General features: G+C 42.1%; 1 protein-coding gene across 1 annotated transcript; it reads left to right on the forward strand.

Moving 5' to 3' along the window:
• Window positions 1-689: 689 nt before the first annotated feature.
• Window positions 690-4,072, forward strand: LOC131292775 (uncharacterized). The gene is made up of 2 exons (XM_058320859.1): window positions 690-3,827; window positions 3,911-4,072. The coding sequence occupies exons 1-2, from the start codon at window positions 690-692 to the stop codon at window positions 4,070-4,072; spliced, it is 3,300 nt and encodes a 1,099-aa protein (XP_058176842.1).
• The last annotated feature ends 8,117 nt before the right edge of the window (window positions 4,073-12,189 follow it).

Consider the following 12,189-nt stretch of genomic DNA (forward strand, 5'->3'; position numbering starts at 1 on the left):
GATATCATTGGCATAGAAAAAAGGAATAACGAAAAGGATTAATGAAAAGGGAAATAGGAACTAAGTCAAATGAATTATAAGGTAACGCGAATGAACTATATTTGACAGATTAATAAACAGTAGCAAACTGGAGCTCAAAGTGTACGGTTTAATTGCACAGCACGAAGACCATCCGAAAATTTCATCATTTGGTCCTTCGAACCGGATCTTTCGTGTTGAGTGAAAGTTTTACTCAGTAATTGTTTTACGAACAATTATCTCGGTTTACGTCTACGACGTACGCAGTGTCTTACGGACAATTGTTTTCTTCGACGTTCACGACGTCAAGACCGCGAAGCAAGTGTTAGGAGAACATTCGACGAGTTCCTCGTCAATTGTGAACACTGATTTGCACAACGAGTGCAACGCAAAGGATTTGCACAACGAGTGCAACGCAAGGGATTTGCACAACGGGTGCAACGCAAACAACAGTGCAGTGAGAAAGAGTGCACACAATACGAAGTTAGTGAAAGTCGCCTACGCATCTCACCGCATCTCGATAGTGCTGCATCATCTAACCGCCATCACGTTTTGCGCGCCATCAAGGTTTGAGAGAGTTTGCGCGCATTTGATCTTCCAGCGCGTCATCGGTTAACCCTTGGGGGACAGCGAAAAAAGGCCACAGTGAAAACAAAAAACTTTTAAGAGAAATGGAGAAAAAACTCAAAGCGGCTCAGCATAAAAAGAAGGTTGCGTTGGAGAATATCAAATCGCTTGAAAGATTTGTGACCACGTTCTCCAAGGATGAAGTGGGTCAGCTTCCAGGTGCATTGGAGAGGCTTCAGCAGCAAAAGGAGGATTTCTTCGCAGCGATGGCGAAATTAGAAGAACTCGATGATAGCAGTGAAGCGTTGGAATCGTGTATCAGCGATAGGATTGACATGGAGGAGCGTTGCCAACGTTTGAAGGCATTCTTGCGGACGAATCTTCCGAAGGAGACACCAGATTCTTCGATGCTGGCAAACTCAACAATGGCATTTGGACGGCCAACTGCAACCAATCTTCGGCTTCCAAAAATCGAATTGCCTACGTTCGACGGTGACTCTACAAAATGGCTCTCGTTTCGCGACCGTTTTGTATCGATGATCGATGATTCGGCAGAATTGTCATCGATTGCTAAACTGCAGTATCTACTGTCATCTTTAAAGGGCGACGCTGCATTACCCTTCGAGCACACACCGTTAATAAACGAAAACTACGCGGTCACTTGGAAGGCGCTGTTGAAAAGATACGACAATACACGTAGCCTTATTCGTGAGTATTGGCGGAAACTTCATTTTCTTCCGGTGGTAAAATCAGAGAGCGTCGAAGATCTAACTAATTTAGTGGATGAATTCACACGGCATTTGAATGGTTTGGCCAAGCTGAAAGAACCTGTGGAGGCATGGGATACTCCTTTGTCCAACATGCTGCTGATGAAGTTCGACAGCGAGACCATTCTTGCGTGGGAGAAGCATTCCGTCCACTTCGAGCGGGACAAGTATCAGGAACTGATGAAATTTGTCGAAGATCGGATCCAGATCCTCAAATCCACTAAAAGCCTTACCATTGTAGAGGATTCGACGATTAAGGTGGCCGGCAACGCACGGCAAAATACCTCACGGAGAGCCATTACAAACACCGCAGCCATTCACAAATCCTCGGGGCAACCACGGTGTTTATTGGAGTGCGCTGAAAATCACTCGCTACGCATGTGTGCAATATTCAACGGCAAGGATGTGCAGCAGCGACGCGACATCGTGGCAAAGAAGCGCTGTTGCTGGAATTGCCTAAGCAATACGCATCTAGCGAAGGACTGCAAGTCGGATCGGTCCTGTCGCACGTGTGGGGAGCGTCATCATTCACTGCTACACATTTCTTCGACGATATCGATGGGAGTGAACTCGGAAGACGAAACGGTGTTCCTTGAGACGGCGGTGCTACATCTCGTCGATGACTACGGAACAAGGCACGAGGCGAGAGCGCTTCTCGATTCCGGATCGATGTCTAACTTCATCTCGGAAGCGTTCGCTCGGAAATTAATGGCCTCTCGGTCTAAGGTCAACGTTTCCATCTCTGGCATCGGTATGGCGTCGCAGTTGGTGAACGGGTCGATTGTGGCAACCGTCCAGTCGAAGATACAACCATTCGCGACTCAAATGGAATTCCTGATCCTGAATAACCCATCGGCGGACATCCCAACGACTCCCACTGACGTGTCTTCCTGGAGGATGCCGGTAGATGCAGTTTTGGCGGATCCATCGTTCTACATCCCAGGCAGAATTGACATCGTCATCGGGGGAGATGCGTTCTGGGAGATTCATTCCGGAAGGAAACGGTCGCTTGGCAAGGGACGTCCGTGGCTGGTCGAGACTCCCTTCGGTTGGGTCGTCGCGGGTAACACTGCCCAAGCTGCAAAGGAGGCTCCACGAATTTGCCATGTGGCTACGTCAAACACCCCACTGGAAGTGATCCTGAACCGGTTCTGGGAATGCGAAACCCTTCCCAACGAAGCAACGTTTTCGGCCGAGGAGGACCTCTGCGAGAAACATTACGTTTCTACGACGACTCGGGACGCTGCGGGAAGGTATGTGGTTAGTTTACCGTTTAACTCGAATGCCAATACAATTTTAGGAGCTTCCAAGGAGATCGCCGATCGCCGGTGGGCGGGAATGGAACGTCGGCTGAATTCCAACCCGCAAATGAAAGAGGCATACATCAAGTTTATGAAGGACTACGAGCGTTTGGGGCACATGAAGAAACTTAGCGAACCCGTTGATGATTCAGTTCCGCATTACTATCTGCCGCATCATGCAGTAGTAAAGGAGACCAGTACGACCACTAAGGTTAGGGTTGTCTTTGATGCATCCTGCAAGACAACCTCCGGGTTTTCACTAAACGACACTTTGCTCATCGGTCCGGTAGTACAGCAAGATCTGCTTTCGATTGTCATGCGTTTTCGGGCTCATGCGATAGCAATTACTGCAAACGTGGAGAAAATGTATCGTCAATTCCTTCATCACGCCCAAGACAAGAATTTTCTTCGCATTCGGTACAGAGAAAATTCCGCAGAACCCATAAGCACCTACGAACTACAAACGGTTACCTACGGCACGGCATCGGCACCATTCTTAGCTACACGAACTCTGAAGCAGATTGCAAACGATCATGGGGAGCAATATCCACGCGCAGTTAGCCCTGTCCTGTACGATTTCTACGTGGATGACCTACTAACCGGTGCTGACGATCAAACAGATGCAATCGAAATAGTGAGCCAAGTTACAGAAATGCTGCAGTCAGCTGGTTTATCGCTAAAAAGGTGGGCATCGAACATACCTGAAGTGCTCTCTCGCATTCCACCAGAAGACGTAGCGATCTTACCAACATACGAATTACGAGACGCGCAATGTGTATCCACTCTCGGGCTTGTATGGGAGCCAGCCCTCGACTTGCTTCGGTTCCGGATCGATCTTCCATCTACAGCACCAATATGGACACGAAGGATAACAATGTCTTACATTGCAAAGATATTTGATCCACTCGGATTGTTGGGACCAGCCATAACAGTAGCCAAGCTATTCATGCAACAGCTTTGGTTGCTAAAGCAAGACGGGAAAGCTTGGGACTGGGACGTTGAGCTGCCATCACAGGTCCAAAAGGAATGGCACAAGTTTTACTCTACATTACATCTTCTTCGGGAAGTACGCATCCTGCGTTACATATCAAGCCGGGAACCCACGAGCATACAACTACACATCTTTGCAGATGCATCCCAAGCTGCATTTGGGGCATGCTGCTACCTTCGAACTGTAAATCGAGACGGGATTTCTGTTCAACTCGTGGCAGCCAAATCCAAAATCGTTCCATTAGATAACCCGCATTCTATCGCTAGATTGGAACTATGTGCGGCTCGACTGGCAACACACTTATACCGGAAGGTCAGCCAATCCTTAAACATTACTATACAATCCACGGTATGCTGGACCGATTCCATGACCGTGATACATTGGTTGAATTCCTCACCTCGACGTTGGAAACCATATGTGGCAAATAGGGTGGCTCTCATACAGAAGGAGTCCAGCATTACGTGCTGGAAGCATGTACCGGGCACAGATAATCCTGCAGATGACATCTCGCGTGGTCTTCATGCAGACAAGCTGTAGCATGCCTATGCTATACGGCTGAAAATCAACCACCACAGAAGTACCGCGTTTTTGCTGAGCGTGGAAAGCACAATGAACTCTCCATTCCATAATCAAATGTTATGAACTAAGTATCGAAAACAACAAAATCAGGTGACACCGCCACAAAACAAACAAAACCCATTTCGGTAAAACCTCAACCCATAAACAACTGCAAAACACCCAAAACTGCAATCTAGGCAAATTGATAGATCGACGCACCCAGCGATACCGCGCAAACAAGTTGCGACACGATCGTGCGCGAGCATTGCACATAAGTAATATGACCCACGGCAAGCCGGTGCATGAAAAACAGGGAACCAACGGGTTCGGGCATTTGAGCCAAGTTAGCATGACCCACTTCGGGCCGGATGTTATGAAACAGGCAGGGAACGATGCGCGCAAAAACGTTTGCGCGATCGACGTCAATAACCTAACCATGATTAAAAACACCAAAATTATCCAACCAGCATTTATAGAATCGATAAACAAAAGTTTGTAAACTAGGTCAGTCTCAAACCCAACACTTATCCAACTACCTGTAAACTAGCCTTAAGAAACGGTATAAATAAATCGACGCCGAATAGACAAAGGAACTATTCGGTGGAAACTGATCGGACGTGGTCGTAATGCCCGTCGCGTATCCAGTAACAAAACTTCTCTGAGTTTCATCTGATTTCAAAGTGTTTTCCCGATGACAACCTTCCGCTTCGACAAGTTCCGCGACCGCGAGTGGTTTCTCGCTGTATAAAAAAAGTGCATGGTGACCTCGAACAATGGATACCGTATATCCACCACATGGCGACCGTGACCATAATCAGCAATCTTCGGAGTGAAGTGATTAATAAGTGACTCGAATCATCGTGACCAACAAGAACCCTGATGATTGATAGTGCGGAAAAGTGTAATTATACATTCAAAAACGATAACCTTTAAAAATAGACAAAATGGGAGGAAAATCGTCAAAACCACAGGCTGATGTCTCTGGAACAAAAGACATTACAATTGTGCAAAATCAGGAAGTGCACACAGAAATGCACGAAGCACATGAGCTCAAGCGCAACATTCTTTTGGTTTTAGTGACAGCAATCTTACTGCTGCAGTGTTTAAAATGCGCATATAAACTCGTTGTAAAACACGCAAAAAAACAAGCATTAAAAATATACGAGCTTCCACGATAAGCAGTGATTAAAAATAAGACTATAAGAGAAAAGTGTTGATAGTAATTACAAAAATGGAACACACAGTTTATATATATGACGACGAAAAGCCAATGGGCAAAATAACTAAGTGGTGCATCAGTGTTTTACTCGGTTTATGCACAATCGGAGGCGTGCTAGCGTGCCTTGAAGTAAAACGCGAGCTTGAAGAAGAAATCGCGCGGTATAAAATGTTTGGACCCAATTTCTAGAACGAAAGACATTGCCGTTACACAAAGGTGCCAACGATACAATAAACAGTTACAAAAACATGTCATGTGTATGCCAAACGGTGGTGCTCAAAGTGTAGCAAAATCGGTCAAATGGTAACCCAAAGGGCATTTGCACTAGGAAAAGTTGCCGACTGGCAAGAACTCGATGGGTAACCACAAGTAAGGTGCAAGCGCAATATCAAAAAAGTGTTTCAGACTCAAAAGTGCTAGGCACGTACCCAAAATTGTTGACAAGGCAGACAAACTTTAAGTTCGCAAAAGTGATGCAAAGTGAAGTGACAAAAGAGATAGACGATGAGTGAATTCATTTAAATAGAGACCGCGGGAAGGAAGTCTCACACACAACGTCCCGGACAAGCCACCTGCTACCCAGAAATCACCACTAGAAAGCAAGGATGAAATTCGCATACCAACTACTTGGACGACTAGCTGAGGAGATAACCGCCGAGGACAGCCTAAGAAGAAGACCGTCGGTAAAGAATACGCTGGAGGTGCTGAGCAATATGCTCAATATATATCACAAGTTGATTGCGGAAGAAGCAGCCGGAGGACTGCAGGATACTATGGCGGAAGTGGAAGCAGCAGCCGAAGCCTACGAAAAGGGATGGATGAAACTGACGCAGCTGTACGCAATATTGGCAGACTGCCAATATTATTGTATAATAAAAGAAATAGAGGTAGAAACCTCTCACAAGTAAGCCACAACTTATCTTATTATTTTACGGGAAAACTAGAAAGAACGGGGAAAAAATGAATATGCAAACACAGCTATTAGCAGGAAGAACGAAAAGATAAGCTTATTGCAATTTTACATAAGAGAAAGTAGAAGAATTAAATGAAGATGGTCCATGATTAAAAGAAAATAATACGACAATGAACAGAATATAAAGAATGAAACGAAAAAATATGAAAATATGAGACATTGGGGATAATATGCGTATAAATGAGAATATCTATAACAAAGTTTACAATTAATCCAACAAATAGTTGCACGATGAACGATGCCAGACAATATTAAACCCGCGGATGGAATTAAAAAATTAGAAAGGATCTTAGATAGGATTAAAGATTATACGAAAAGGCATAGAAAGGCCACATTAAGAGCAATCGAATTAACTTCAGAAGAAACATTCGAAGGGTTACAACATTATTTCCTTAAGCATGAGAGCAAGTACTCGGACCACGAAGTAACTGCATATATGGTAGCAGCAAGAAACTTGCTGACAAAGATTAAAGAGTTAGTCAAGTTGCATATGTCAAAACCGCAACACGTACAGTTCAGTATACTGGTACGTTGCATTATTAATTTGACAAAATTACACAAAAAGCATAAGAAAAACGATTAACGCGGTTGTACCGTCGTTTGATGGCAAGCCAGAAAATGTGAAAATGTTCATCAAGGCGATCAAGATAGCCAGGGATCTGGCCAAGGATAATGAACCAATGTTAGTAAGGGTATTAGAAACAAAGCTGATAGGGAAGGCAGCTCAAGCGATGCCCGAGGACATTATGAAAATTGATGACTTCATCGCCGAAATCAAGAAGCGATTTGAAGAAAAAACGGATCCATTGAAAGTGATCGCTGCTATCAAAGCAATCAGGAAGTCGGACAATAAGGCAATAGGAGAGGAGATTGAGCTCCTCACGAACAAGCTGATGGCTTTGTATAGGGAAAATAAAGTCCCTGACGACTTTGCAAATAAGATGGTAGTAGGACTGGCAGTCGATACACTGGTAGAAAAAATTAGTGGCGAGAGAACGAAAACATTGCTAATGGCAACTAAATTTGCAACTGTCTCAGAAGCAGTGCAAAGAATGCAGGAGCTCGATGCAGCAAATATGGACACCAGTAGAGTGTTAGCAGTTCAAAGGGAATCAGGAAAGGGACAACCTTATAGGAGACAGTTCGAGCCTTCCTATCAAAACAGAAACGAAGACAGATACCGGCAAGCTGGGAGGTATCAGTCGAACTACAGGAACGAAAGAGGTGGAAGAGGAAGAAGAGGAGGTTGCCAAAACTGCAACCACTCTAACAATGGATATCCATCCAATCGTTATGGATACCCACCCAACCCACCCAATCACTTCCAACACCACGCTAATAACCAAAACAGACAGGTGATTCCAGGCCATGCACGCAATGTGCAAACACAGCAAAACTGGCGTCAAAACTCGCAACGGGTTTTGATCGCGCAGGAAGGTGAACAAATGAATCCACCTTCTGGCGGCGAAGCGTATATGGAAGAAAAAATACGCCAAGCACCCAACGCCAACGCTGACCATTTTTTAGGCCAACAGGCGCAATCTCAACAAGATTGCCAGTTTTTGCAGTAAACTTATCAGCAAGCAATTACATTAAAGTAAAACTGGATATGTCAAGGGATGCATATAGCATACTAATCTTAGATACAGGTGCAAACATATCCCTATTCAAAATGAATAAAGTCAAACCAGATCAAATGTTAAACACTAACAGAAAGATCAATCTGAAAGACCTTAGTAGCACAGTAACTACAACAATAGCGGCAACATCATCAAAAATGCTATTTGGAAATAACTGGATTGAACATGAATTTCACCTCATACCTTCAACCATTGACATTAATGCAGATGGAATTCTTGGAAAGGATTTTCTTACAAAATTCATGTGCAACATTAACTACGAACATTGGTTACTTCAATTTCATCATAAAGGTGAAGTGATATCGCACCCAATTGAGGAAGAAGCCAGTAATCGAATAGTTTTGCCATTTAGAAGTGAAGTCATTCGAAGAATTAAATTAACTAATGTTCAGGAGGACTCAATAGTACAAGCCGAAGAAATTAAGCCAGGTATATTTTGTGGAAACACAATTATCACACAAAATGAACATTATGTTAAATTCATTAATACAACTGACGAAAATGTAATTTTATGTTTGAATTCATTTAAACCACAAACAGAACCACTGAGAAATTATAACGTTCTCAAGTTCATGAACAACAATAGCAACAACTTAAAGCGAATACAAACAATTCTTGATCAAATTGAACTTAGTAAAGCACCAATAGAAGCACAAAAAGATCTCGAAAAATTAATCATTGATTATTCAGACGTCTTTTGTGTTAACGATGATCCAATTACAACCAATAACTTTTACACACAACAAATCCAGTTAAAGGATAACATTCCTAGCTACATTCCAAACTATAAACAAATTCATTCACAGGCAGAAGAAATCAACAAACAGGTCGATAAAATGCTTAAAGACAACATTATAGAACACTCTGTTTCAGCATATAACTCTCCAATTCTTTTGGTACCGAAGAAATCGGATGAGGGAAACAAGAAATGGAGATTAGTTGTAGATTTTCGGCAATTAAACAAGAAAATCGTAACTGACAAATTTCCATTACCAAGGATTGACACAATTTTAGATCAATTAGGAAGAGCCAAGTACTTCAGTACTTTAGACTTGATGTCAGGCTTCCACCAGATCTCTCTCGACAAAGACTCGCGAAGATACACAGCGTTCTCAACTCCTTCAGGCCATTACCAATTCACAAGAATGCCATTTGGACTAAACATTAGCCCCAACAGCTTCCAAAGAATGATGGCAATAGCCATGGCCGGGTTGACACCTGAACTCGCATTTGTATATATAGATGATATAATTGTTACTGGATGCAGTGCACAGCATCATATCAGTAACCTAGTTAAAGTATTTTGTAGATTAAGAAAATATAATCTTAAACTTAACCCTAGTAAATGTAAATTTTTCAAGTCTGAAGTGACTTATTTAGGACATAAAATAACAGATAAGGGCATTTTTCCGGATGAATCGAAATTCGATAAAGTAAAGAATTTCCCAACACCTACAAACGCAGACGAAGTGTTACGTTTTGTAGCATTCTGTAATTATTACAGGAAATTGGTCAAAGATTTTGCAAAGATTGCAAAGCCGCTCAACCAGTTGAAGAAGAAAGGAGTAGCATTTTTGTGGACTGACGAATGTCAGCTGGCGTTTGAGCAGCTAAAGCAATGTCTGCTATCGCCAACAATCCTTAAATACCCAGATTTTACAAAGGAATTTATTATTACAACGGACGCATCCGACTTGGCATGCGGGGCCGTATTATCCCAAATAACGGACGGAAATGATTTCCCTGTTGCGTACGCAAGCAAAAGCTTCACGCCGGGAGAAAAGAATAAGCCCATCATTGAAAAAGAGCTTACAGCGATTCACTGGGCCATCAATTATTTTAAACCCTATGTGTATGGTCGGAAGTTCAAAGTAAGAACCGATCATAGACCACTAGTATATCTATTTGGGATGAAAAACCCAACGTCTAAGTTAACTAGAATGAGATTAGATTTAGAAGAATTCGATTTCGAGATTGAATTTTTAGCAGGTAAAGCCAATGTAGCTGCAGATGCATTGTCCAGAATAGTCATCAATTCAGATGAACTAAAATCATTTATTCCCAAAAATAAGGAGGATAAGATGAATGTACAGATGAAGAGCACAATCTTAACAATGACAACGAGAGCAATGTTAAAGAAGAAGGAGATAAACAAATCTGAGAAGAGTGAGGAAAAGAAGAAGAAAAATGAATCGAGGACTGATCATCCTGCGATGTGGGAAACGGATAGACCTTCCGAGGTATCCAAAATACTGAAAATAAAAACAAACGAAAGTAGAAAAGGAATAGAGCTCATGGTTTATAACCACAAAGGAAACAAAGCGCTAGGGTCGATAATAATCCCCTCTAATAATGATGCACCGAAAAATGGAAGTCAAGCACTAGAGCTTGCTCTTCTAAAATTGTGCCAAGTAGCAAAAGACTACCACAGAGACAAGTTAGCTTTGTCAATGCAAGATATATTGTTCAAGTACTTCTCCCATGAAATGGTAAAGGAAGTAGCCAATAGGACTATTTCTAATTTCAGTATAATTCTGTTCACTCCAACCAGTTGGATCACAGAAAGGGAAAATCAGCTGAGAATAATCCACGATTATCATATGACCCCTTCGGGAGGACATATAGGCCAGTACAGAACGTATCTAAAACTTAGAGAGAAGTATCGATGGAAAAACATGAAGGAAGACATAAAAAATTACGTACGAAATTGTAACGCGTGTATTAGGAATAAAACAATTAAGCATACTAAAGAAGAGACAGTTGTGACGACAACCCCTTCGAAACCATTTAGCGTAATATCCATAGACACAGTTGGACCACTTCCAAAAACAAACAACGAAAATAGATACGCAGTTACAATTCAATGTGACCTAACAAAATACGTTGTTATAATCCCCATACAAAACAAAGAAGCAAACACAATAGCCAGAGCATTGGTAGAAAACTTTATTCTCACTTTTGGTAATTTCCTAGAACTAAAATCTGATCAAGGTCTGGAGTACAACAATGAAATTTTAAGCAAAGTAGCAGAAATTCTCAAAATAAAGCAAACATTTGCAACCGCATATCGTCCACAAACCATAGGAGCGTTAGAAAGAAACCATAGATGCTTAAACGAATATTTAAGGTCATTCTCAAACGAACACCATAATGATTGGGATACCTGGACTAAATTTTACGAATTTGTGTACAATACCACAACCCATACAGATACAAGATATACACCATTTGAACTAGTTTTCGGGAGAACAGCAAATTTACCACAAGATTTATATAAAGCAAAAACAGAACCAGTTTATAATATCGAGCAATACTACAATGAAATGAAATTCAAGTTGCAAAAATCAAACGAAATAGCCAGGGAAAATTTAATCAGAACAAAAGAAAAACGACAGGCAATCTTGAACAAAACCACAAATCCAATAAACCTAAAAATAGGAGATACAGTGTACATTACAAATGAAACTGGAAGAAAACTAGATCCCATGTACATTGGACCATTTTTCATAAAAAGCATACAGGATACCAATTGCATAATACAAAATTGTCAATCTAAAAAGGAGAGTACAGTTCATAAAAACAGAATAATTAAACAACCTAGTGAGTAAGGTCATGATTCTTGACAATTGAGTAAGAACCATAACCTTCCTCAAGAAAAGGGGGGCGTGTAGCATGCCTATGCTATACGGCTGAAAATCAACCACCACAGAAGTACCGCGTTTTTGCTGAGCGTGGAAAGCACAATGAACTCTCCATTCCATAATCAAATGTTATGAACTAAGTATCGAAAACAACAAAATCAGGTGACACCGCCACAAAACAAACAAAACCCATTTCGGTAAAACCTCAACCCATAAACAACTGCAAAACACCCAAAACTGCAATCTAGGCAAATTGATAGATCGACGCACCCAGCGATACCGCGCAAACAAGTTGCGACACGATCGTGCGCGAGCATTGCACATAAGTAATATGACCCACGGCAAGCCGGTGCATGAAAAACAGGGAACCAACGGGTTCGGGCATTTGAGCCAAGTTAGCATGACCCACTTCGGGCCGGATGTTATGAAACAGGCAGGGAACGATGCGCGCAAAAACGTTTGCGCGATCGACGTCAATAACCTAACCATGATTAAAAACACCAAAATTATCCAA

The sequence above is a fragment of the Anopheles ziemanni genome, unplaced genomic scaffold (assembly GCF_943734765.1).
Source record: "Anopheles ziemanni unplaced genomic scaffold, idAnoZiCoDA_A2_x.2 U_8, whole genome shotgun sequence".
NCBI lineage: Eukaryota > Metazoa > Arthropoda > Insecta > Diptera > Culicidae > Anopheles > Anopheles ziemanni.